This window comes from Lutra lutra, chromosome 15, assembly GCF_902655055.1.
Source record: "Lutra lutra chromosome 15, mLutLut1.2, whole genome shotgun sequence".
Taxonomy (NCBI): Eukaryota; Metazoa; Chordata; class Mammalia; order Carnivora; family Mustelidae; genus Lutra; species Lutra lutra.
This window is the reverse complement of record NC_062292.1, coordinates 69,070,853-69,098,268: the sequence shown is the minus strand read 5'-3', so window position 1 is coordinate 69,098,268 and position 27,416 is coordinate 69,070,853. Positions and strand designations below refer to the sequence as shown.

Sequence of the window (27,416 nt, the reverse complement as noted above, 5' to 3'; positions counted from 1 at the left end):
GACGCGGGGCTTTGTCCAGAGCAAACAAGATCCGCAGGACAGGGTCCCCGTTCTCTCCCTCAGGCACAGCGATGAACAGAGTCGAGCACACGGTGCTGGGAGGTGACGGCCAACCGGGGTTAGGGGAGGCTGGTGACAGTGGCAGGAGGCCTGGGGGCAGGGGCGGGCAGGGGGCCACATCCTCACCTCCCACGTGGGAAGTGACCGATGGCACCAAAACAGAAGTTTTGAAAACCAGCAGCACACGCGTGTCACTTAGACACAGGGAGGTCACCAGGGGCCCCACTGAGCAGGAGGCAGCGGAGAGCTCCCTCTGGAGAAGGGCAAGGGGGAGGAACGGGCACGGAGCCATGGACTCTGCAGTGCGACCTCGAGGAACTTCTGTGACAGCCGACGTAAAACCAAGCCGAGGAGAAAAAAAAACAAAAATGCACGTCATGCAAAACTCAGTTATGAAGCATAGACACGAAGACGAGTGGCCGCCCAAGCTCCTGCGCCGGCCACCCACGGAAGGGCCCGCGGCGCTCTCTCCTCCGCCCGGGCTCCGTGTCCCCGAGCTCACGCTCCCCGCGGCCTTCCCACACAGGTGGGCACGCCCGAATGGCGTCTGGTGGTGCTTGGCCTGTCCCCGAGTGCCATAAACATGAAGCCACACTCCAGGAGCCGGGTCCCCAGAGGTCCTCTTCCTCCTCCTGCACATGGGTCTGTAAACCTGCCCTCCTGAGTGAGGGCCGGACCTGGCGGCTTGTCTTTAACACACGGCGGAGGTGATGGGCTGTCATCTCTGAAGTCCCGCCGTAAGAACATGGCAGTCCCCATCTCGGGTGATCTCCAGCTCGGGAGAAGCCACGCGCCCCGCCCGACTGACCCCTGGAGAGGCCCGGGTGGCGAGTGGCCCCAGCCCGGCCCCAGCCCGCGAGTGAGCCCCGAGGCAGAGTCCCTCTCCGGAGCCTGGGGAGGGGCCCGCAGCCCGGCTGCCGCCAGCAGGGGACTGCAGGTCCTGTCGCTCATGTCGTCACCAACACTCACCGCCTCCGTCATCGGACACGTTTGGCCAAACCCGCGGGTAAACGCTCCCGTTTTACGGCGTTTCTCTGACGAAAGCTTGAGGACCCTTCGTATGTCGATGGTCTTGCTTCTCTTCTCTGAGGTACCGTTCCTGACTTCTGTCCATTTTTCCTTTGCTTTGTTTTTGTCTCTTTTTCTTATTGGTTCTAAGAGTCCTTTTTCCACTCTAGATAAGAACTGTGTCAGTTTTTGTGTTGAAAATTCTTTTTCCAGTTTGTGTCTTTTTATTTTCTTTGTAGTATATTTGATGAATAGACGTTCTAAGTTCTTCTGCGGCTGAATTCATCATCCAGGTCACTCGTAACCAGAGACGTATTATTTCTAAAGAAACACTTGCCTGCCTGCAGATACGAGACTTTCAAATGTTTCTAAATGTTGCCTTTCACACTTAAGTCTTTAATTCACCAGGAAGTGATTTTGTGTACGGTTGAAGTAGGGATGTGCCTTCCTTTCCCTCGAGTGGGTAACCAGTCATCCTTGGCCCATACAATGAGCAGCGTCCCCCCACCCCCACCCCCGCCCTGTGGATTTTACACGGGAGTAACACAATTTCTGGGCTCTCTCTTCTGTTCCATCAGCCTGCATGTCAACCCCTGTGGTTCCTTTATACTCCCCTCTGTAGCCTTTTCTACATACCTTCCCAGAGCCTAAAGCGGAACAGGTGCTCAGTTAAGTATCTGTAGAATGACTGTGGCCGCTTGTCGCTTTTCCTGTCCCCACGGGAAGGCGATGCTTGCTTCAGAACTTCAGCGAAACACATTTCAGCGAATCTCTAGGTAAAGTTCTGTTGGCTGCCGGGTTCCTTGGACTTGGAGTCCGTTCTCACCATTAAAGAGAACTCAGCTCCTTGCCAGTAGCTGTGACCTGACTTTCCACATGGATCTTAGTGATTTCATTGCCATTCATCCTGGGTCTGGTTTGTTTGCTGGAGACTATTAGGGATCGAGCCAAGTGCACTGCCTTGTCCTCACCTTCCAGTTATGGTCCAGCTTCACACAGTCAGAGCCGCCCCCCGAGCTGTGGACCCTGTACTTAAGTTCTCCAACAAAAATCCCAGTGATAGGGACCCCTTGGATCCTTGACTAGACCTCCTGGTGGGCTTTGATACTGCGGCTGCCTCCCTTCTCAGAACCCCACTCCTTTGGCACTGTCGGGAGCCAGCTGTCCTGGTTTCCTCCTGTCTGACCGTCCTTCTTGGATCTTTTTCCTGGCCTCCTGTTCGGCCCTCTCTGCCACATGCTCACCTTGGGCAAACCCCTTTTCTTGCTCCCATCACGCCGGCCACTTTCCTCACTGACCCTTCTAAGGGATGCTTCAAGACCCAGCTCAAATCTCGCCTGCCCCTCCCAGCCACAGTGAGCTCTTTGCCCCTAGCCCCGGACCGCCAAGCGTTGGCCCTGTCCACGCTCTGCCTGCACGGTGTGGGACACCTCAGGCTGTTAGGTGTCATGGTCGGAATGCAGGGACATTCTGGAGGACCAGACTGCGTAGGTTCAAATCTGGGTTTGCTCCTTGGTATCTGCATGACCTTGTCCTCAGTTTTGCTGTCGGTAAAAGGGGAACTGCGCAACAGGCCCAAAGGCACTCCTGGGGCTGGCTGAGTGGAGCAGCGCCCGGCACCCCGGCCTCTTGCAAGCCCGGCCTTGCCGCAGTAGAGCCAGCGTGCTATCTGGAGCCAAAGCCTGCCCTCCCAGTCCTAACGGGTTTGCGACCTGGAACAAAGCACTTCACCATCTCGGAGTGTTTCTCTTTAGGGACGCAGAGTGTCCTATCTCCCCTGACCAGGTCACGAGGCTGTGGGGAGCAATCAGGGTGGAAGGGCTTTGCCAACCTCAGATGGACACACACCCAGTGTGACTCTGCCTCTCTGTGAGCACCACCGCCTCTTGGCCCCTCCCACTCGGGCTCCTCCCCCTGGGACCCCTCCCACTCATGCCCCTCCAAACAGACCCCTCCCCTGGAACTCGCCCGCCATCCCACCTGCACCCCTCTTACCCAGAGACCCTCCCCCAATCCCTCCCGCCAAGGCCCCTCTCCCCTGGGCTCCCCCCGCCCCGCCCCCCCGGGACTCAGCCGCGCACCCCCCCAATAGGCTCTGGGCTAGTTCTGTGTTTACTGACTGTCCGGCCCCCATTAGGACATAAGCCTCGCTCGGTACTTGGTTTGCTGCTGTGTTTCCAGCGCTCAGTCAGTGCTGGTTGAGTGAATGAATGAATAAAGGATCCCTTGTCGTCATCACAAGACAGCAGGACCAGGTTGCAGGACCAGGCCTCTTGCCCCAACTTTATCCTGAAGCCACGACAAGCTCAGGAGAGTGACTGGTCACAGCAGCTTCCTGGGGAAGAGCGTGAGCGGCAGTGGGCAGGGGCGGGTGGGGCGAGGTGATGGGCACCTGCTCAGGCCCTATGGGAGGGACCAGGCCCTCCTTGCAGCCAGACAAGCTCTGGCTCCCACGAGGCGTTCTCGTGAGTCCTGGGTTTCACTCCCGGCCCTGCCCCTGCCTTTGTCTAGGCCGCCAGTGCCCTCAGCTAGCCGCGCACACCCTCAGAAGGCTGGGGGTGTGACCCCAGCTTCGGGGGAATCGCTGCCCAGTCTGGAGTCCCGAGGGGGTTCTGGGAGCCACTAGTGGGGTGGGAGAGCCCCGACGCGGGGGTCAGCCGGGTGGTGAGTGGCTGGCAGGCCGTGTGCTGGGCTGCAGGTGAATTCACATTTTTCTTAAAAACAATTTCCCCTACACACATCTTGAAGTGTGAGATGAACGGCCTCAGGGACCCTGGCTGCTGGCTCGGCCACCAGCTGGGATGCCAGGCCGGGGTGAACGCTGTGACCTCTCAGCTTTGTCGTGAGAGCCAGTGGCCTACTTCTGAAGAGTAGGCTTTGAATTTAGGAAAGGAGTGATGCTCCCTTCTGCCTGGTAATCAAGGCAGTAGCCCCGGATCTTTCCAAGGCGAGTCTAATCTCTTACTTGCAGCCCCAAGAGCTGCTGGCGTGGGTGCAGGGTCTCCAGTTAGTTTTGAAAGGGGAGAACCCCCCAACCAAAAAGCACTATGTCGCCAACCAGCCAGCTGCGACTCCCCACCCAGCGGACGTGGCCCCTTGCCCTTCTGTCGACGTAGCTTGGTGTGGACTTTCCTCGCAGATGTGTGGACACGCACCTGTCCCCTGGCGGCTTTCTCCACAGGCTTTTGCCAAATGTGGAAGACGCAGGCCAGGGGGCTGGCGTCCCACCTCTGGGTGCCTCTCTCAACAGGCTGCGAGGGGACGCCTGAGCAGGGACGCCAAGTTCAGCTCCTGTCCGTGGGCGCTGCCCTCTTCCTGGGCTCTGCCTCCCTTTGTTCTGCTGAGAAGTTCCCTGGCTTCTCCGGCGGACGGCGGCGACCTCTCTGAGCAGCTCCTAGATGGAGCACGGGATGGCTCACCTGGCAAACCCGTCTGAGTCAGTGTCTCTGTGCGATGTTTTCTTTCTTCTTATTAAAAAATATTTCCATGTTTCCTGATTTGGAAATGTTTCATAAAAATGCATGAAAACGGAGAAAAACATGTTTGGAGAACCGCTGTAGCACGGGAAGCGTTTCTCCCGCGGCATTTGGAGGTGGCGCGCAGGAGAGGACACGGGGCGCGACCCAGCCCCGCCGGCTGTGATCTGTCCCTCGCCAACGCCGCGGGCCCCTCCACACCTCCGTCCTTTCGTCCGTGACATGAGCCCCTCCCGGGTCTGCTGAGAGTCAGTCGTGGGCCCGGCTTGGGCGGCATGTGTCTGGGGCTGCTGAACGCGCCCCTGCAAGTCGACAGCTGTGAGCAGCTGGGCGATGCGCGGGGCTTGGCCGCTACCTCATGGACCATACTTTCCCGGGAGGGAGGCTGACGCCAGGCAACACGAAAGCAAAAAAGGCCAAGTTCACTTGAGATAGGAGTGCCCAGGAGCGGCCCGCAGCACCTGGCGGGGCCTCTCTGAGAACAGGGCATGCCGGCCAGTCAGGAAGAGCAGGGAGAGGCGGGGAGGGGACCCCCAGGTGGAGGAGAAGCAGGCGGATGAAGAGGTGCTCTCCAAGCCACGGGCCCGGGGTCCCATGAGCGGAGCCCGTGAGCCGTGAGCACCTTGGGCCTGCATGGCGGGTCCCCCGTGCCCCCACCCCAACCTCCCCACCCCCGCCCCAGATCCACTGTTCCTTCTGGAGCCTCTGCTACGCTGTCTTCTCCCTCACCCTTTCTCTCTTTCCCTCCGTGTCCCCTCCCACCACTGGGTCTGATGCTGCGCCTTTGCCTTCTCCGGGGCTCACCCTTCTGCTTGGCCCGGCGCCAGCCCATGGGGAAACCCCGTCTCACTCCCTCCCCTCTCCCGGCCTCTGCTTTCTCTCCGGTCCCCCGCTGCCCCTGGTTTTCATTCGGCACTGCCCACCCGGTCTGCCACACGTGAGCTGTTTTGCTCCTGGCTAAGGCTCTTCCTGACAACCAACCACCATCAGTCACTGACTTGGAAGCTCTTAGGTTTTCACGTACAGAGACAGGAATCCCAGTGGCCGGGACTCTTATAAAGCGTTTCCTCCAAGACCGTAGAGACGGTCTGTTTCTCATCTCAATTTATTTCTGGGACCCCCTCTGTGCGGTGAGGGGGCCTGGAGATGTAGCTCTACTTTACAAGACAACAATAATCATGACTGTTTGTCAGCTGCTGGCCAGGGGCAACAGTGGGCCAACCTTTATGTGCATTATCTCGGTTAATCTTCACAATAATGAGATTCCTAACGTCATTTCCTGTTTTCTTGAATTGGAAACTCAGGGTCAGTCATATGAGGGAACTTGCACAGAATAAAACACCTACATGGCAGAGCCAAAGTGTGAGCTGGGCGCGGGCTGCTTCCGTAGCCCCATCCTCAACTGTATCAGGTCAGGCCTTGGAGGCAGTGAAGGCCCAGAGAGTTTGACCGGAGAGACCGGAGAGACTCAGCCTTTTGTGGGTACCTGATCCTGGATCTGTATCACAATGAGCCAGCCTCATGAGGGAGCAAGACAGAGCCAGGGCTGCCCTGTTCAGCAGGACAGGTTGCACACTGGGCAACTCCAGGGAGTGCCATTCATGGAGACTTCAGTGTGAGTGCTGCCCCCTGGAGGGCAATGCTGTGTAGGCAGTGGTCCTGGTTGGAGCCTCAAAAGAAAGAAGGGTGTGTTTCTCCTCTCAGTTATGCTTTCCAAAGAGAATTAAAGGCAGGCAGCTCCCCAGGTGAGCAACTGTTGAGGAGTGCGCAGAGCTGCTGTCTTGCCTGGGCAGTGTTACTGTGGGAGGGGAGGTGGGGCCCACCCGGGCACCAAGAACAAAGAGGAAGAGGATGAAGAAGTGCCCTGGGAAGACGTTGCCTTGTTGCTGATGCCCAGAGGCTTCCAGGGCAAAGCGTGGGAGTTCTGCCTGGACGGCCCCCCCTGCCATGGAGAAGAGCCGGTACCCAGAGGAGGAGGGGGCAGGGCTGCAGGACTCTCCAGACCGCCGGCTGCTGATGCGTGCAGTGTGGCGGTCTCTAACCTCTTTCCACTAGCTAGGGCATGCGGGTGGCACATGTGCTTGGACTTCTGGAGGTGGCCTCTGGCTACAAGAGTGACAGTCTCGGGGAGGCTGGATCTCAGGGGCCGGTCCAAGCCCATCTGTGCTCAGCCAAACCACCCAGACCTCGGCTGACACGATTAGATGGAAAGTCCTGGAACACATCAGAAATCATGTGGACTTGGAGGAGTGGAGAAAGCTGGCACGCACCCGACCCCGGGTGGGCCCCACCTCCCCTCCCACAGCAACAGAGGGGATGACCCTCTGGTCGTCCGTCTGCTCTTTTGTGAACTGAGGGGGCCTCGGCCCCGGGGCTGCAGGCTATGAGGGCGCCGCCTTGGTCCAGAGCGCACACAGGACAGAGAGCTGCAGCCCCCGGCCCCGCTGCTAACGGGCCATGTTTGGGAAGACGCGGACTCCCGGCAGTCTCGGTGACTGGTGTCACAGAATGGACTTCTCCTGGGGCCCGTTAGCCCAGAGCTGCAGGACTCTCTCAGGAAGGGAGCGACAGGGACTCACGGGGAGGACCTGGGCAGGAGGTGTTTTGCCTGTTGGGTCGTCTCTGTCCCTGTGAGTCACGGAGGCCCAGGGTCCTCTCCCATGGCAAACCTCCCTCCTTTCAGGTGAAGAGCTGGGGGCTGGAAGGGGCGAGGAAGCCTGGGGACCCTCGCCACCCACTACCTCCTTCCGCCCGGGGCACCTGCCACGTGTGCCCGTGGTCAGCCGCAGGAGAAAGACCCCCGGCTGGGGCCCAGATTCTCTCCAACTTGCTGCGGGCTCTGTGCAGCTCACTTTTCTCCTCTGGGCCCGGGTGTCCTCGTCCGTCACACGGGAGAACGCTGCTGAGCGAGCTGCACAGCCCCTTCCGGCTCTACGGTTTGGGGGTCTTTGATCACACCCTGCCCCCCGCACCCCCGTCCTGCCAGGCTCTGGGGAGCTTGCGGCCGGGCACCGAGCGCACACCAGATGCCAGGTGTTTTCAGGGCCAGGTGGCCTTTGGCGTCCTGTGAGGGAGAGCACGCAGTCGGGTGGCCTTGATCCTGCGCCCCCCACCCTGCCCCGGGGCTGCAGCCTCACAGACACCTTCCACCCCTGAAGCACCAGCTTCCTGCAGGAGGGCGGGAGAGGCTGAGCCTCAGGCCAGCCCGGCCGCTCCCCGCCCCCCCCAGCCCAGCGAGGCCCCGGGCCCTGGCTCCTTCCTCCCCGCAGCGCCGCCGGCCCTGCTCCTTTCCTGCAGGATCACGAAAGCCGCTCCTCCCGCGTTGCCCGGCAACAAGCCTGCGGGAAACTCCAACGCACCTCTGACCCTGCTCTGGACGGGCGCGGAGGCGGCGCCCGCGGAGCCGGCAGCAGCAGGAGAAGCTGCCTCACTGGGACCAGCAGAGACGAGGAGGAGAGGGAAGGCCTCCTCTATCTGGTTATTTTGGGATCAGATCCCGGGGCTGCTGATGGGGGTGGTTCCTGCGGCCAAACCCCCATCCCCCCACCAGCTTCTGTGTCTACCTGGCCAGCGATTCTAATCCACGCTCCCTGGGCGATGGCCCGACACCCCACAGACTCTCTGGGAGACACAACTGTCCCCAAACGAGGGTCGGCACTGTCCTCCTTGTCACCCGCTCCCCCAAACACAGGTTTGTTCACTTGTTAGCTGGAGTGGCCTTGGGCTCTGGAGCCTTGGAGTCCCAAGTGGGTCAGGGAGGGCCAGGCTGTGGCTGCCCAGCCACCAAGGGACCCGAGGGAGGCCAGGAGGACCCAGGAGCCGGCCCCAGCTGTGACAGCGGGACAGCTGTCCTTCCTCTCCTCCTGCGGGGCACTCTCTTACACACCCACCTCCTGCCTGGGGAGAGCCACAGAGTGAGAACCTCACACGAGACACAATGGTGTCACACACACAAGGACACAATGAAGAGCAAGGTCTGGCAGGGCCCTGGGCCCGTCCTTCCTTCCGGGCCAGAGAAAGCACTACAGAAGCTTCCAGCCGGCCTCGAACAGGGTGCCGGCTGCGAGGAGCCAGCACCTGTGAACGAGGGCTCCGTCCGCCCCGCCCCGTAGCCCCGAAGCTGGCCCAGTGCGGCCACAGGAACAGTCTGGCAACCTCGGGACAGTACCGTCTAATTTCTAAATTAATGAAAAGCCTCAAGACACATTTATCCATAAATAAAAGCCACGGTTTAAATTATAAACAGGAACAAAACAAACTAAGGATGCTGGTAACTAAGTGGGGGTGGTTTTGTGTGTTAAGCTTGACAAAATAATTATAAATCTCCACCCGGTTAACTCCACTCACGTTTACTGAACTCCGGAAGTGTGACGATGTAAGTGTTTGCTTTATTAATTCTGACACACACGTTCTCAAAAAATGTCAGCCAGTCTCCAGCTCCCCCCACCCGCTAAGCTGACGTGTGCACTCGAGGCGACAGGCCACGCTCCCCGGGCCTGCCAACAGGACGCGGCTTCCCACGAGAAACCAGCGTTCCGGGAGCACCAGCCGCACCTCGTCCAGGTCCCAGAGCGCGCGCCCTCACGCAAACTCCAAGGCGACTTCACAGCCCAAACTGAGAAAGAACCTACATTTTCTTTCACATTTTGCTCTTTCTCCCTTGGCCCCAACATGGTCACAGCAGACAAGCCCCTAATTTTACTAACACCCGAGAGCCGTGCAGCAGGCCCTCAGGACCCCAAGGTCCCAGGTCTCCACCACCCCGCAAGTCGGGGGACAGGACAGGTCATGGAGCCTGGTTGAGCTGCCAGGCCCTAACCCCCTGAAATGGGGACTTGCTCCCCTCCCAGGGCCGCTGGGACCTGGAGTTTTTGGCCTCCCCAGCTTTCACGCTTCATAACCCTCTGGGGCAGGGGCCGCTGCAGTTCCAACCCACAGGTCGGAAGCACGAGACCCAGGGACAGAAAGGACCCCTTGCTTGTCAGGATCCAGCTCCAGGCCCAGGCACTTGTCTTAGTTAACAGAGGGGAAGTGACTCACCCATGGCCCCACAGCGCGGTTCACGGTCAAGCCCGGCTGCGAGTCTGGGCTTTCTGGCTCGGGGGCCGCCGCCCTCTGTCCTGCACATAAGGAGCTGTGAGTTTAGCATCGCGAGGTGCTGCTGCGAGCGCACTAACGTTATGAAACGGAACCACGCCGGTGTTGTCAAGGGCGGACAAGGGCCAGACTGCCCAGGGCCCTGCTGCGGACGTGGGGGGTGTGGACTCCTCTCCGAGGGGAGCGATAGAAGTTTCTAGGGGTAACAGGACCTACCCGGGGGAGTACGGTCTGAAGCTAGAGCACTTACTCTGACAGTCCCGCCTGCGACGGCAGAGCTCTGCCTCAGGGACGGGGCCGGAGAAGACGCTACACAAGGGTATCACAGAATAAGAACCGCAGGGCTCGGCTCCTGAATAGAGCTGTAGGGAGGGCGGCATGGGGGCAGGGCTGGTGGACGGTTTCAAGTGTAAGAGATACTAATGGCCCAAAGGCCCTCCTCCCCGTCTTCAGCAGTAAAAGAACCCAGGAACGAGCAACGGTGATTCATAACACAGACTATTTTCCATCCGGGCAACTGACCAGTGAAGGCAAATGAAAATGACCTGTGTTACTTCCAGGAAATGTCTTTAAAGAAAAGCACTCTGATTTTGTCCCTTCCTCCCTCCTGCAGCATAGGCAGTAGATGGGATGGCTGGAGCTCCTGCAGCCTTCTTGAGCTCTGAGGAAGAACCATGACCCAAGGCTGGCAGGGCAGCAAGAGCGAAGGAGCCTGGGTCCCTCACGCTCTGGGGCACGGCTCCCGGCTCTGACTGACCCTGTCCAGTCCCCTTCTGCATAACGAAGAGACTTCTGTTATTTTGGATTTCCTGCCCCTTGCTGCCAAAAGCTAGCACTAACTGAGAAAGCTCTTGAGAAAAAGAAGACAAACACAGACTAGCAGAGAGAAATTAGAGGCAGCCTGACGATTCTGAATGGAGACTTGAAGTCTGAGACAGCATGAGAAAATACTGTGATTCGGGGGCGCCTGGGTGGCTCAGTGGGTTAAGCCGCTGCCTTGGGCTCAGGTCGTGATCTCAGGGTCCTTGGATCGAGTCCCGCATCGGGCTCTCTGCTCAGCAGGGAGCCTGCTTCCCTCTCTCTCTCTCTCTCTGCCTGCCTCTCCGTCTACTTGTGATCTCTCTCTGTCAAATAAATAAATAAAATCTTTAAAAAAAAAAAAAAGAAAGAAAGAAAATACTGTGATTCACCGTGACACCATCAGGAGGTCCTGGAGTGCTCGCCTGCCTCCTCTCCCCGCCATGACTGCGTGGAGCTCTTCTCCCCGGGGCCTCTTCCCCAGCGGGTTTTCTGCCTAGAGGTGCCACTCTTAGAATGAGCCAGACCTTCTAGCTAAGCATTTTCAGAAGCTCCCAGAGCCCTTGGCTACGACCCCTTAACACACCCGGTCCCCCACCCCTACCATCATGGGCCTCCCGCCCTCTCTGTGGCCCAGGCCTTGCCACAGCCACACGCTGGTCCTTTTCCTGTCCTTCAGGTGACTCTACACTCTGCACTCTTCACCACCCCAGGGCCTTTGCACATGCCATTCCCTCCTCTTGGAAAGCTCACCCCCATGGTCCATAAATGGCTCCTCAGGTCCCAGTGGACACACACCCTCCCTAGAATGACTTTCCAGGGAGGTCCCAGCCGAGTAGGCTCACTCTCCAACCCCACTGCTTACCAAAAAAGGTCATTGCGACCTTGTGTTTAACTCCTTTGCAGTATGCAGGAGAAACCTGCAATCGCTTATTGGTTCCTATCAGTTTTCCCGATAGACTCTCCACGAGGAAGGAGCCCTGTCTTATTTTCTGAGTGTACTTAACCCCTAACACAGCGCCTGGTGAGCAGCTGGACTCATTGTGATTAATGTCATTACTATTTAGCAAATTGTTCACAGTAGAGCATCACCGCTCAGGGGAGGGGCTTGGGAGGCGCCGCAAATGTGTGAGCCAGGGGGTGGGCTCGCTGGGGGTGGCAGAGACTTAGCAAGCCCAGTTCAGGGACACAGAGCGGGTGGAGGACGAACTGGAAGGATGGTCCCAAGAGCCTGGGAGGAGAGCTCAGCACCCAGTGCTCAGGCCGTTGGCCAGATAAACTATTGCATTTATCCAAGGGAGAGCCGAGGCAGAGAGGTGGACCCCCAGGCTAGACCCCCAGCCCTTGCTAAAGCTGGGAGCAGGACACGAGCATCTGGACATCGAGAGCCTTCTGGCATTGACCTCACCCGTGGCTCCTGTCCTGTGGTGGGCCGTGCCAGGCAGCGGGGCTGTCAAAAGAGCAAGCCCTGAACAGGGATGAGCCACCCTGGGTCTCCCTCCACAGTTTCCAGCCCGGAGAGCCTGCTCTGGGGGCCTGGGCCCTTCCCATGGGCCGCTCTCACGCTGCGTTAAAGGGAGAATAATGGCATGCCTGGGTGGCTCAGTTGGTCGAGCGTCCGCCTTCAGCTCAGGTCATGATCTCGGGGTCCTGGGTTCGAGCCCCGCCTCAGGCTCCCTGCTCAGTGGAGGCTGTTTCTCCCTCTTTTGCTTCCCCTTGACTGGCTCATTCTCTCTCTCAAATAAACAAAATCTTTTTAAAAAAAGATGGGAGGTTGCCTAACACATGGGTCACTGGATTCAGTCTGGGGTCCCCACTTGGTGGGGACACAGATGACCCGGAAGGAGGATGAAGAGGAAAGAGCAGTCTGATGGGAACAGAGCCCTGGGAGGACCTGTCCAAGGAGCAGACACCATTTATTTCAAGAAGATTAGACAGGTTCTCGGTATTTAGGGCCCCCAGGGGAAGAGGGGACATCAACCTGCTTCCCTCGGAGTTCATACTGTGCTAAGCACTGTACTCTCTGCGAGGGGCTTTCTGCAAGTTCTCCCTTTTCCCAGATGTCCTAAGGCTAGCTTACCCACAGGGTTGCCCGCCACTAAGAGCCCACCCCAGCAAGGCCCAAGACCACATCTGCCCAGATGGGGATGGTTTAACCACCAACCTGTGTTGCTTGACTTTCTTTTGTGTTGATGCAAAAAACAGCTGGGACCCAAGTCACAAACCACTAGGAGTTTAATTTTAACCAACATTTGGAAGGTACTTGTAGGTCAGAGCTGTCTTTGGAGGTGGTGAGCTCCCCGTCCCAGGGCGTGTCCAGTCGAAGCTGACTCTGGTCACGTTAAGTACATGTACGACCAGGACCCAGACTGTCCTTCGCCCCAAGTTCAGGCCACGTCCATCTCTGACTCAGCCTCTATGCATTCACACTGCTGTCTGTGGGCTCAGCTGAAGCAGATTTAAAATTTCCAAAAGGAGTTTTGCTCCCTAGGCTTCGTGCCCCTCCTTTCATGGGGCAGCCAGTGGGGACTTGCTGGAGGGCAGCTCCCAGGGGCCTCTTGGGAGAGCAGCGCGACCAGGTGTTAGGGTTTGTGGGTTCTCGCTGGATGTGGCTCAGGCAGTGCAGGGATGAGGAGGGAGCCCGCAGAGGGGAGTGTGTGCAGGGAGGTGCCATTTGGAGTAGAATGTGTTCTTGTCCGATTCCTTCCCAGCTCAGCCTCTGAGGGCCTGTGGCCAAATCTCAGGGGATGGGGGGGGGGTCTGTATTAAATGGAAGGAGGAAATCCCGTGAAAATGTACCCCGAGGCAGTGGTGGGAGTGGGGGGGGGGGCGGACCACAGGGCTCCACGGCAGGGTGGGTGGCGGTGCGGGGGTGGTGGGGAGAGCACACTGACCCATCCTGGGCCACCGAGCGCTCGGAGGCCTGTGGCTGAGGCCCCGTCCCTTGCTGGTGGGCACCTGCCCTAGAGATGCAGGGCACAGTGGGGTCACCGGGGACAGACAGAACAACCCAAAGTGGAAAAGCTGACAGAACGCAGTTTTCCTGTCTTAACTAATGCCAGCCCACACATAGCTGTGGCTGACGTGGCCTCCAGGAACCTCTCCCTTTCCTGACCTTCGCTCACTCAGAGGCCTTGTGGTCCTGTGTCCTCCTCCACGGGCCCTGGGGGTAAGAGTGAAGCCGGAGGCCCTTAGGCCTCCCTGTAAGAGTCCTGCGGCTTCCCTCCAACCCCACAGACCAGCTGTGTGCTACTCAGGGCAGAATCGGGATGATGGTCATTCAGGCCAGCTCCCTAGGGCCTCCTCTCTCAGAGACGCAGCGTGTGGGGGCTTGCATGTCCTTCCCGGCTGGAGAGAGGAGGCTGGCTTTTACACTGGTTTTCGGAAGGCAAACTCCCGTCCCAAACAACCCCTGAGCCTTCCCAGCAGAGAGGTCAGGGAAACCCAGGGTGTAGTGCGACCCAGGCTGGAATGATTTGGGGATTGGCTTGGCTGGAAAAATGGGCAACTTTGCACCCGCGTTCCAAACTCTGCGCTTCGGGACGCTGACTTTACAGACTGTCGTCATCTCCCCAGGTCTTCACTCTCCTGAGAGGTGCCATCGGCCACCGTGTAAGTAACATACTGTTATTTAATATAAAAGCACAGATACACCCGCCACAAAGCCTTTTCATGCTTAAGTGTCAGAGAGCACAAAATCACTGCGCACGGGGAAGAGGCAAGACAGAAAGTGGGCTGTAGAGGAGTAAAGATGGGGCAGCGTCCCACAAGCACCTGACACCTGAAGGTGGGCTGCTGGGGCCGGGAAAGGGAGGCAGCCCCGGAGCAGAGGCCCGGCCCCAAGTCCCTGCTGACCATCCAGGGGCGGGCGCCACCTCACCGCGCACCCTGCATCCCGCAGCGCACGGAAACCGCACCCCCCCACCCGCCCCGGCCCTGCGGACCCCACCCTCGGGCCCCCACCTGTCCGCGCTCCCAGCAGCTCGTCGCTGCGGAACCACCGGTCCACACTGGCGAGTGTCCGGCCGGCCCCGGCCGGTGCTGAAGACCCCGCAGCCGTGCGTCGGGTCACAGCGCACCTGCAGACTCCACCTGCGCAGACACGGGCTCTAGTCCTCCCAGGAACGCCCCGCGTCCCGCCGTCGGGGGGTGGCAAGCGCGCACCCCCGGGGGAGAGGACTCGCCGGTTCACGGAGGCCTCCGGGGCCTCCAGGGCCGCCGACCGACAGGCAGGACGGGGGTGGGGGGGGATGCGTCATCGACCGAGAAACGTTACAAGGAAACCGAGAGCCGCGACCTCGCTTTCCGGGGTCTGCGGACCGAAAAGGCGGGTCCTGCGCGGGACCGACAGCGGTTTTGCGGCGGGAGGAAAAGCACCTGCCGTCTCTTTCCATTAAAGACTAAACACGGGGGGCGCCCGGGTGGCTCAGTGGGTTAAGCCGCTGCCTTCCGCTCGGGTCATGATCTCAGGGTCCTGGGATTGAGCCCCGCGTCGGGCTCTCTGCTCAGCGGGACCCTGCTTCCTCCTCTCTCTCTCTCTGCCTGCCTCTCTGCCTACTGTGATCTCTGTCTGTCAAATAAATAAATAAATAAATCTTAAAAAAAAAAAAAAAGACTAAACACGGGCCCGAAAGTCGAGCGTTTTCAGGAAACACAGCGGAACGTCGGGGGGAACCGCGCGTAACGTCCCGCAGACGCGCAGGACGCGCGTTTCCGAGCTTTGCCGACGCGTCCGAGCGGGTTTGAACTGGGCGCCGCCGGGTTCGCGTCAGTCCTGCTCCTCCGAACACCGTCCACGCCTGTCCCGCCTCCGACTTCCGACGCTCGCGCTCCCGTGGGCGCGTGTGACCCTTCGTTCGGCGTCTGGTTCTGCAGCCCCGGGCGGGGCGCGGGCAGAGGGGCCTCCACGTCCCTTGATGGTCGCAGCGGGAGAGCGTCCCGGAGCGCCGCCGGCTGACGGTGCAAACTCGCGAAGGCCCGGGTCCGCCGGTCGACCTGGGGCGGCCCCTCCTCCTGCCCCTGCGGGAGGGGCGACCGCGGGGCAGCAGCCGCCGCTTTCTCCCGCGAGCGCCCCGTGTGCGTCCGGGTCCCGCCCGGAGCGGAGGCCGCACGTGGTCCTCGCCGCGGCGCGGGGACCAGCGAGGCCGTCCGTGCTGCTTCCAGGGCTCCCGTGTCCCGTGCGACCTTTGGTCTCTATTTAACCGACGGCCTCGCCAGCGGGGACGGTCGCTCCCACCGCGTTTGCTGCGCGCATTTTCCCTGCGGTAACGTTCGCTTCCTTGGAACCCGTGTGTCTCCTGGAGGACGGGGTGGACAGTGGTCCCGGGCGCGAGCGACCGTCGCCTCCTGCGCGGCCCCCGGGCCTCCGCGCTCCCTCCCGTCGCAGGACGGAGGAAACGGTCGCGGCTTTCCGGGACTCGCTGGGGCTGCCGCGGTCACGTCTGCCTCTAACCCACCTGGACTTCCGTCGGTAGCCGGTGGCAGGCGGCTCGGATCTGATTTTTCACCCAAATCTCTAACCCTGTCTCCCCAGGCACGCTGCCGCGAAATCTCCACTGGATTTCCTGCTCATCGCTGGGTGCTTACGCAGTAGGGCTAATTGGGGGCTTTTGCATTAGGATTCATGCATCTCTTATTACTGATTTTTCCCGTAATGCCCCAGGGACTTAATTACTTTGGTTTTATAATACATTTTACCATCCAGCAAAGTGCCTCTCAGTGGTCTTCCCTCTCAATACAGTGAAGCTGCTGTCATTTACTAAAACATCCTCAGAATCAGTACTTACTCCCCCCTTAAAATTCCTAATTTTGTGTTTTCTAGCTTTTTTTTTTTAAGATTTATTTATTTATTTATTTGACAGAGAGAGATTACAAGTAGACGTAGAGGCAGGCAGAGAGAGAGGGAAGCAGGCTCCCCGCTGAGCAGAGAGCCCGACGTGGGACTGGATCCCAGGACCCCGAGATCACGACCTGAGCGGAAGGCAGCAATTAACCCACTGAGCCACCCAGGCACCCTCTAGCTTTTTTTTTTTTTTTTAAGATTTTTTATTTCCTTGTCAGAGAGAGAGCACAAGCAAGGGGAGCAGCAGGCAGAGGGAGAAGCAGGCTCCCCACTGTGCAGATCCCGATGTAGGACTCTATCCCAGGACCCTGGGATCATGACCTGAGCCGAAGGCAGACGCTTAACCGACTGAGCCACCCAGGCATCCCATAGCTTTTTCTTGATTAAATTTATTGGAAGCTGGGGCGCCTGGGTGGCTCAGTGGGTTAGGCCTCTGCCTTCGGCTCAGGTCATGGTCTCAGGGTCCTGGGATCGAGCCCCACGTCGGGCTCTCTGCTCGGCGGGGAGCCTGCTTCCTCCTCTCTCTTCCTCTCTCTTCCTGCCTCTCTGCCTGCTTGTGATCTCTCTCTCTCTATGTGTCGGGTAAATAGATAAAATCTTTTTAAAAAAATAAATTTATTGGAAGCTGCTATCACTTGGATGTATGGATTCTGTTTTTCACTTTATTAACTCCTGTCTTATAATTTTGTTCTCCTAGCGAATTTCAATTTATTCTATTTATTTTTCATGCTGACTTTTTTTAAATAAAGAACTTTCAGGATATTTTCCTATATGTGCTACTTAGGTCACACTATCAGTTTGGATACACAGAGTCATTATAATTTTTAAAATTGTCTTTAATGGTGGTTTTGAATAATTCTTTTTTGGACAAGTGTAGCTGAGGAGCTTGCTTTAAAAGGTCCCCTAAAGTTTCCTTTTAATTGAATTTTTATGGCCTTGTGGTTAGGAAATATGTCTGAAGATATTTTCTGATATTTTGAAATGTGTGGCCAAGAAGTTGATTGATTTTTTGTGAATGTTTCATGAATGCTTAAAAAGAAGATATATTATTTGTTTATGGGCTACAAAGTTCAATATTTATCAATTATTAAAACAGTTAACAATTCAGGTCTCGAGCTCCTTATTTATTTTTGCGTAAAAGTTCACAGCTCACTGTGTATGGTACTTTTATCCATATTAAATGGTTCTTCTGGGCCATTTAATGCTTTTTGCTTTGAATTCAAGTTGGTTTAAAACAAGGACTTCTAGTCAATTGCCATTTGTATTTCCCTAATAAATCTCTGCTATTCATTTATTTTTCTAGGTCTTTCCACTTTAGGAACCTCTTCTGTAAACAGCATGAAATCAAATTTTGCTTTTAAATCCCATCCTGAGAGACACTGCCTTCTAACAGGGAAGGAAAACTCAATTATGTCGACTGTTATAAATTCCAAGTTTGTTTGTTCTCATCTTCTTTCATGTTTTCTGTGTTTTAACATTTTTCCTACTTCTTTTGTCTTTCTGTCTCTGCCGCTGTGTGTCTCCCCCAGGAATGTGGACAGTGCACATTCCCAAGGTAGGGAAAAGTGGGGCTCTCAGGCAGGGGTTCTGGGGTCTCGGGTCTGTCAGTCCCCAGCTCTGGGACCCGGCGTGCTGCTTTGACCTCTCCCTGCCTCAGTTCCCTCCCATGGGAAGTGGAGACCACAGTGGCCCCCTACCTCACGGAGCTGGGGTGCAGGTTAAATGAAATAAAGCTTGCTGGTGCTGCTACTTATTCTACTGTCGCACTTCAAAACTTCTACCTGGTTGCCTGTAGGTTTAAAAAATTGATAAGGCTTTTAACATTCTCTTCCACCTAACATGATGATTTTAGCATACTTTTATTAAGCTTTCTTAGCCTTCTCCCAACTCTTTAATCTGGGGCTTTGCAACTCTCTAATCGTTATGGAATCTTTTATCACACACCTGCTCTCTCCAGAGCCTACATTTTGTTTGACGTTAGAATTCGGTTTTGCCCTTGTGGCTGGCGGACCCGGATCTCAGGTCTCCCTGGCTGCGCACCCATCCTACTTGCACGCCATTGCATGAAGACCTTAACGTGATTCTTTCCCCAAAACATGCAGCTCGTTTACCTTCTGAGCCCACAAAACTCTCAGGATGAGTTTTGTGCTTGTTTTCCCACAGGAGTGACAGCGATGTCTGCAACTTCGGTTCCTGAGGAAGGTCTGCTTCCTGCTGCCTGTTGTGTCCTAGGATTTGCTTAACCTTTAGGTTCAGTAAATTTTCCAGAAAAAGAGTCTATTAGGAGATGTTTAGGTGTGACTTTGCATCCCTGTGTGACTGAGAACCGCTGTTTCCATCCGCCTAATCTTAATCACCACCCCCCACCCGGGCTGCCAGTTCCAGAGAAGTTTTCTGGGTGCTTGTCTTTGATTATGCTGTTATCCGAACAGCCCAGTTTCTTCCTCCAAATACCTCTCATTCCGGGGTTTAGCCTTGATTCTGGAGCCTCCAGGTCTGACCCGTCGTCCACCTCTCCTCTCTGTGTCCTGCTCTACATTCGGAGAGAACTTTTAAGTGCATCCTCCGCAGTCCACATTCTAAAACACTCAGTGCCTCCAAAGTGAATCTTCTTTGTGCTAAAACAGTTTTAGTTTTCTGGAACTCTGTGCTTCTGTGAACCAACACGGTTCGCTTTCATGTCTGCTCCCTCGTCCGTCCCTGGCAGAGAGCCTCTGGCGTTGCCCCCCACGCCCCGCTCTCCGGATGACGCACTGTCCCACATCTGCCATCACTCTCCTCTTTCTTAGTCCATGGGTCTGGTTCCTGGGGTCCCGGGACAGATTCCCCCCACGCTCTGCCGGGAACTCACCATGCCGCACCGTTAGGGGGTCCTGCCCAGACCTGGTACCCGCACCCCCGGCTGCCCCTGCCACCAGGGCTGCTGACGACTCCTTCCTTCAGCTGGAGGCAGGCTTCACCCAGCATGGCGGGTACCTTCCCCGTCCTCACCAGCGGGTGTTGGGGGACCCCAGAGCAGCGGTCGGCAGGCTTTGGGCTCCACGCACGCCTGTTAGCACGAGGACGCTGAGCGGCCGTCCTGCCCCGTGTGCGCTCAGTGCCAGCCGCTCGCGTGCTGCTGTCCGCTCGCTGTGAAACGCACGAGGGCCCCAGTTCCGAGGGACGCCCGCGGGGCCGCTCAGCTGCTTGAGCTCCTGACTCTTGATTTCGTCTCGGTCACGGCCGCAGGGTCACGGCCCCAGGGTCGCGAGAGGGAGCCTCTCATCGAGCTGCTCCTGGGGCCCCAGACTCGGTGGGGAAGCTGCGTGTCTCCCTCTCCCTCTGCCTTTCCCCCTCCCAGCGTTCTCGCTCCCAAATAAATAAATAAATACATGTTTTTTGGTTTGTTTTAAATCTTAAGTTTTGTAATAACAGTAACTGTGACTAGAAGCTCTGGTCACGTCCTCCCACCGTCCCAGTGGAGCTCGGTGTGCCCGTGCCTCTGACCAGAGGGGCCCAGGACAAACGTGCGACCTGCCTGCAGCTCCGTCCACCACGTGGGCTCGGCCTGGGAGCTCGGGTCACCCCACACCGTGGCTCCCACTGCAGACTGCGCCCCCCTGCCAGAGGTGGTCAGGGTGTGGGGGGAGGAGAGGCAGAGGAGGGGGCTCTCCTCAATTCCTGGCTCCAGATGGCGCGGACCAGAGCGAGGTAGCTGTCCGGGACGCGGGCCACAAGGGGAGAGGAAAGAGGCCTCTGCTGATCCTGGAACAGGAAAGGTGGCTGTGGGCAAGAGGAAGAAGGCGCCAGACGCCGTTTCCTCCGGTTCTGGGGGCAGGGCCTCCAGAACCCAGTTTCTCATGAAAATACCGATATGTAGAAATTGACGAAAATTCAGAGGCCTCCTGGCGGGCTGGCTGTGTGCGGAGCTCGGAGCCGCGGGCCGGGAGTCTGAAGGGATCCCATTAAACAGGCTGGAGGTGCTTTACAAAACCTGCCTTGGGGTCACAAGCCAGCATGCTTTCTCCCTGTTCTGTGAGGCCTTTCTGCCGCCTGCGGGGAGACACGCCTTCGTCTGGGAGGCAGCAGGAAAGCCCACTTCCCCAGCCCGCCGCCCGGGGCAGGGCTCTCCGCAGCCAACCTGCCGCGCGTGACCAGGGTTAATGAGGAGCTTCCTCGGATGGGCTCTAGGAGGTCCGTGGGAGGCGGGCGTGCGGCCAGGAGAATCCCCGAGAACGCGGAGGGCCAACGGGCAGGCCTGCAGCGCAGGATGGAAGCTGCTCTGGGCTCCGGGAAACATGCCTGCGCTGCCCCCGCCCTCCCCGGGGCAGACGCACCGCGTGACCGCTCACTCCCTCTCCTTCCTCAGAAACGTGAAAAACCCTAACTGTCACATAAAAGCCAACCTAAGATATGAGAAATGCCTTCTAAAATGCGTCTCGCTGGAGAGGGGTCTCCATAGCAACTTCAGAAGCACATGCACAACCAGAGAGGAGTCCAGGCTGGCGAAGGGTGCCCGCACGGGAGCAAACTCTGGGCATCAGCAGGCGGGAATGTTCCAGAATCCGTTGTGCTGCTAGGTGGGCCTGTGCAGGTCACACACCCTCTGTGTCGTCGTGGGTGCCAAAGCCTTCCTCGGGTCCGCCGAGCCACACCCAGGCCCCCTTGCCCGCATCGCCCCCTGCCTGGCCTGCCATCCCCCCAGAGCAGCCCCGCATCCAGTTTCTGTCCAGCCTGTGCTCAAGTGGCTCCTGTGTCGAGGTCTCTACCCGCCCCCCCGTACTGGGAAAGGACAGGGACCCTCCCCACTGGATTCCAAAGGAAACTGCTTGGTCACGGTAGCAGAAGTGCTTCCCTGAGCCGCAGGAGCCATGCTTACTGACACGCCTTTCACAGGTCTGGAGGTCACACTCCCGAGAGTCTCACCAGGAGCTTTACTGGGCTGCTCTCAGCTCAGCCCCCGGGGGTCCCGGGGGGGGCGCGCAGAGGGAACGGTGGAGCACCAGGCAGCCAGAGGAGGCCTGGGGCGACCCTTCAGGGGCCCTGGAGCCGGGAAGGCCCTGCAGGGACCGTCCTGCAGGAGGTGAGGGGCCAGGGCCTGGGCCTTCACACTCACAAGGGACCGGGCCTGGATGCCTGTGGCCCCGGACTCCGGTCTTGACCTGGCTGAGGCTGCTCCCTTCAGCCAGGGTTGTTCAGGGGAGGGGCCCGGCCATCACCAGCCCCTGCAGGAAGGCCAGTGGTCCAGCGTGGGCATGCAGGGGGTGGGGGGGGCACACGGCGGTCGTGTGTGAATTTACCAGGGAGTCAGCTCCAAAGACAGCAATTAAGGGCAAGGGCACAGACAGCAGAGGCCTCAGTCCAAGCGCCAGCCTGAGCGACCGTGAGACTCGCTGGCCGGGGAGCCCCCGGGAGAGTCCAGGCCACAGCGACCCTGTAAGTTCCAGTGTCCATTGGGGGTTGGGGGACAAACAGGCTCCAGGTTCAAACTGACTCTGCACTTCCTGACCCTGCGACCTGGGGCCTCTGCTTGTGTTTCCACAGTTCTAAGGAGGGAACAGTCACGGCGCCTCTACCTCTGGCCGATGGACAGCAACAGAGGTGACCCTCAGAAGGCATGCCACCCAGGACCTGCGGGACAATGACACCCACCGAGGCTGTGACGTCCTCGGGTTCCGCCAGGACGGAAGCCGTTTGGTCGAAGGGCCTTTCCACAGGACAAGGGGGACCGGCACGAGGACGGGGATTTGCTCGTTGACTCTCGGGCTCTGCTGGGACTGTGGGCAGAGGCCCGATGGGCTGCAGGGAGTGGCAACCCAGCCTCTGCTCAGAGGCCTTGGCGGGCGGGTCAACGCCAAGTGAAAGGTAACGGAGAGCTTTGCAAACTACACGCTTGGAAGCGTGCCTGTTTTGGGGTAAAAAATGGTCCCCACCTTATGGCAGTTTCAGTAAACCATGACACTCACTCGCAGACACTTTGCGCTCAGTGCATGGCTCGCCCGGACAGCGGCGTGAGCGTAGACGCCAAGAGGGCGTGATGTGAGTCGTGGGAGAGTCCAAACACCCTAAGGGATTTGGAAATTCGATCATGGTTGTTGGAAGACTCAGCTCCAGTCAACCAGAAAGCAGAACAGCGAGGCGGGGCCCTGCCTGTGGAAGGACCGGCTGGTTCCCCTCCACGAAGAACCGCAGAACTCCTGACAGTTACCACAAGCTCCCCGTCGCCACGGCCGATGTCCACCCTCGCCGCCCCGCAGCGGGCAGGCCCACACGCTCCCTCACTTCTTCCAGCAACAAAGCCTGGAAGGCGGGGACCACGACCCCAGCTTGCAGGGACAGAACCGGGGTCCAGAGAGGTATAGTGACCGGCACAATGCTGCTCAGCCCGGAGTACGTCAAGGGATTTCAGGCTGGAATCCAGCACCAGGTTTCACCCGGGAAAGGCTCATGAAGCCCCCCCAACCCCCCCCAAGAGCAGATGCTGCAGGCTCAGCTGCCACAAGGCGGGGTTCCGAGGAGGAGGGTATTACGAGTCTCCGGGCCTTTGCACACAAGAAGTGTGTCCCCACCCTGCACCGGCTTGCAGGGCCACCCTGTCCTGCTTAGGGGTCCTTGTGGCTGCAGAAGGGACCCCTCTTGATCTGACTGTGTGTCTGCTGGACATTTACCTGCAAACAGAACATCTCCAAACAGGGGGATCTGGCTCAACACACACACAGGAGAAGTTCTCAGCTAACTCTCCTCCACCCTGTCTCTCTTGCTCTGTCTCTGCCGGGACGCGTGCTGGAAGACTGGCCACACGGCCGTCAGCAGACTGAGGGGCGCCGCCGGGTCCGCGCAAACCGCCCAGGGTCTTGCCCGGCCTCCCCACGTAATCAAAGTAACTCCTGTCAAGCAAACTTCTCCTCCTTCCTTCTTGAGAGATCCTCATTTCAAAACAAGGACCCTGAGCCCCAGACAGGTTCAGGGACTTGCCCGAGGCCTCACAGCAACTTAGGGAGAGAATCCAGATGTGTTCAGACTCCACATGGGAAATCAGATTAGGTTGAATACCCAGGGCTAGCTGGAGAGGGACAGGAGTCACCAAGGGCAGCGCGGGGAGGTCGGTGGAGGGAGGGGCCTCGTCTGGACTGTGAGGCTCAGGGAAGGCAGTTCAAGGGCCCGCGCTCCGCAGTATGGGTGGGTCTCCACGGGCCACGTCCTCCCACTTGCCCAGCACCAGCTCCTGAAATGGTGTTTCGCAGAGTATGCTCCTGCTGCATCGAGCTTCTCAAAATTTTAGTTGCACGCGGATCACCAGATGACCTTGTTAGCAAATTCTACCAGTAGCTCTGGGATGATGCCTGAGTTCCACGTCCTGACAAGTTCCCAATGATACCGATGTGTGTGGTGTGCTGGTGTGTGCTGGTGTGTGGACTGCACGCTGGGGACCCACCCCTCAATAGCGTACAATGAAAAGGGTTTTGGGGTGAATACTTATGAGACTATCTGGACTAAACAAACTAAACCAGATTCCTTACTATAGGCCTTGTCGAAGGCTTGAAGATGCTGGTGAGGGGAAGGGATGATGCAGAATTGGCAAGTGTCGCCGTGAGAAAGAGCGAGCAATGACACAGAGCACGTGAGCCCAGCAGTTTGCAGAGGCCTGGACTGCGCCCAGCTCCCCGCTCACCTGGCCGCACCCCCGCCCCGCCCCCCCGTCTCCTCTCCCCAACCGGGCATGGGGGCACCTGCTGGTCCTCCAGCCTGCGCGTGTGTGTGTACACCCCAGTCCCCAGGAGCGCGCCTACCTTTCACAGACGCGCACGGTCCAGGCAGCGATGATCCACAGCGAGATGCTGAAGACCAGCAGCACCGTGCCGGGGCAGATGGTCATGAGCGTCTTCATGACGAAGCGCGTGTTGAAGTTGATCTTGTTGAGCGCACCGATGCTGCGGGACGAGGCGTCGGTGAAGAGCTTGCTGTGCAGCAGCATGACGCGCGCAATCAGGTAGAGGCGCAGGAACATGGGGATGGACAGGATGATGTCCACGTCGGCCTCCGCCCGCGACGGCGCGTAGGAGAAGGCCAGGCGGGCGGTCCAGAAGAACTTGTACTCGCCGGGGACGGGGTGGATGGCGCACACCAGCATCTCCAGGCTGATGTGCAGGATCCGCTCGTAGGTCATGGCGATGCGCCAGTCATCCGCGCCGTTGTCGATCACGAAGAGCTGGCGGGAGCACAGGGCCGTTAGAGGGGCGGCGGCTTGTCTGGGGGCGCTCTGGGGGGCCCCCCTGTGCACTCAGGCCTGCTGGCCTCTCCAGACTGCTTCCCCCGCCCGTGGCCTGAAATAGCTCTTCCAGGATGTGCCGGAGGAGCGGCGGGTCTCGCTCAAACTGGCCCCTGCCCGGCCCTAGAGGGGGTGTGGAGATGAACGAGTCATGCTTCCTACCCAGCAAACCCCCGGGGGGCTTTGGAGAAGGAGCCCCAGCCACCTGAGGGTCCCCCGTGAGGGCCCTGGAGCCACACTGCCTGGGGAAGGATCCGGACCCCAACGTGAAGGAGCGCTGTGACTGGGTATGTCATCGAACCTCGCTGTGCCGCGGGCTGGCCCTGTGACGCGGCTCTGGGTCCGTGTGCTTGGGGGCCAGAAGCCCGCCTGGCGTCCCGGAGGCCTTCACCGTGACTGCCGTTAGCACCACAGGTGGACGCGCTCAGGGCCGACAGACCGCCCTCGCCCTCCTGGCAGCTGAGACCCCTGTGGCCATGCCAGGAAGGTGAGCCCGTGCTGTGTGGCCGCCATGGCCGATGATGGGGCCCACTCACCGGACAGGCCCAGGCCTCAAGGAGGTCCCACCTGAGAGTCCAGGCTAAACAGAACAGCTCTGAGCTATTCCACAAGGGGAACTAGAAGGCACTGTGGGGCCAGCGGGGCTCATCGGGGCTCGTGAGGAAGGTGTGACCCATAGCTAGGAGAGGTACTCATCAGCCCAGCGTCCCGCCGGCACACCCCTCCCACCCTCCCCAGTGCAGCTGAGCCGGGGCTTGGGGTTAGCCTTCCAGACACAGCTTTCCACCATCTGCAGACACAGAAAAGCCCTAAATGGCTGCTCAGTGGGTCCCCTCTGCTCCTAACTGCCACCAACGGGCCAAGCCATGGCAACGTGACTGCTGGCCACACTCTTCAAACAGGAAATGAAAACCATCCGCCCTATAATAAAGAACTACATCGGGTTACTATAGTAACCGGGGTCCCCGTGGGCAGGAACCTCTGTGACTCCCTGATGGGGCGCGAGACTGCAGCCCTCCATGTTCCGAGAGAGAGCATCACGGCTCTGCCCAGCTTGCCAGGAAGGGGCTGGTCTGGGGGCACGAACACCCCTGCCTCATGTGCGTGCTCTGCCGGGTTCGGTTTCCTCATGCAGGAGGAGGGGTGGGGGGCCATGGGGCACAGCGGGCGAGCGACACAGAGGGCTCCACGTCCACTTCTTAGCTGTGCAACCTTCAGTGGGCCACACGCTGCTCCAAGCCCATCTCCACCTCTCCGCCATGGAGCTCTTCCTTTCAAGCCTGCTGACCTTGTGGGACAAGCACTGGGGCCGGCAGTGCAGACGACAGGAGGACATGTGCTTCAGCAGCCGCTCCAGAATGGCCGGGGCCTCATCACCACGTGTGCGGGGTATTGGGGTGGGCTGGGCATGGAGCTGGCTACAGACAGCCTCTGCCAGCTGGGGCACCAGGCCTGGGCGCCGGGGGTCTGCAGGGTAGCCGATGTGGCCCAGGAGACTGCACTGCTGTCCCACACGAGGACCCCCTTATGCCCACTGGAGTCCCGGAGCAGACCCCACCTCTCGACCTGGTGGTCCCCTACACACTGTGTTCTCACTCAGCTTCCTGTGAGTCCCTGACACACGGCAGAGCTCGGGGTGCACTTGCTTCCTGTCTGGCTCTCCCTGGGATGCTAGAACCACTGGGAGAGTTTGTGGAAACAGTTGGATCGGATCTCTGAGTGGGAGGCACCAGCACTGGGATTTTTGTTGGAGCTCCCCAGTGGACTGAAGTGTCTCCCGGACTGGGAGTCACCAGCACAGGCCTCCCGAGGGATAGGGGCCGCGTTCTCCTTGTTCCCTGGGGCATCACCAGTCCCCAGCCCCGTTTTGCACTTGGAGCAGGTATTGGGTGGACGTGTGTTTAGTGTCTGGGGGACAGCGGCTTACTGGGGGAGCCCGCGGGGTGAGCGCCCCTCTCTTGGGCTCAGTCTCCTCCTCTGAGGAGGCAGGCGCTGGCCAGATGGTCCCCAAGATGCTGTCTCCTCTGAAGACCGTCTGGCTCGGCACCTCCCCCCTGTGTGTCCAGGGGGCTCGTGAGCTCTCCGGCGACAGGACCTACTCCTGGCATGCGTCCTCCCTCTCCAGCCCCCAGGAGGGCAGCGGGCACACTGTGGGCAGGCACAGGATTTCAGCGACTAAGTGGTGTGTAGCAGGATGACTATGTTATGTGAAAAAGAGGACAGATGGCCTGGGCCCCTTGACCACCCGGGATGGGAATTCCTGTGGAAAACTCGTTCCCAAGCCTGTGACCAATGAAGTACCTAGGGTTCACCTTAGCCACGGGCCGGGCACCTCCTTTCCCAGGGGGTGCTCCAGCCAGACTAAATAAAGCCTTAGAAAGTTCTGGAGCTACTCCGGAACAGGGATCTTGAGAGCACTGGCCCAGAGGGGTGAGAGAAAGGGAGAAGCAAGTCCAGCAAAGGACCGTCCTCCCCTGAGGTGTGGTCCCAGCCACACAGCCAGGGTTCCGCAGCACCCTGTTTGAGAATGGTGGAAGCACGCTGAGGGGATGTTGGGGCCTGGCCTGGGGCAGGGGCACCAGGGAGCCCTGGAGAGCTCAGCTATAGGCAGTCACTGAGCAGCCACCTCCAAGGCCCACGCTGACCAGTGGGTTTTCTTCTACTGTGGTTCCTCACACTGGTTTCCCGGGGTTGGGGGGGGATGCCCCACGGTCCCCGTTGTTGGGACTTTCTTCCTCCTAAGTCTCCAGGAGCGATCTCAGCCCGTTGGGTCTGGCCGGCCAGAGGGAGCAGGGTGCAGGGCAGGCCCGCAGGCCCGGGCCTCTCCTGCCGCGACGGCGCCCTCGCCTCAGGCTTTCCAGCCTGTGAGGATCACCCCAGAGCTGTG

At 58.8% G+C, this 27,416-nt stretch overlaps 1 protein-coding gene across 1 annotated transcript in view; it reads right to left on the bottom strand.

Moving 5' to 3' along the window:
* Positions 1-27,416, bottom strand: part of KCNN3 (potassium calcium-activated channel subfamily N member 3) — a 119,460-nt gene that overhangs the window by 23,224 nt on the left and 68,820 nt on the right. Inside the window, 1 exon segment of the mRNA XM_047704808.1 lies at positions 24,051-24,469. Within this exon segment, the coding sequence (XP_047560764.1) occupies positions 24,051-24,469 (419 nt within the window).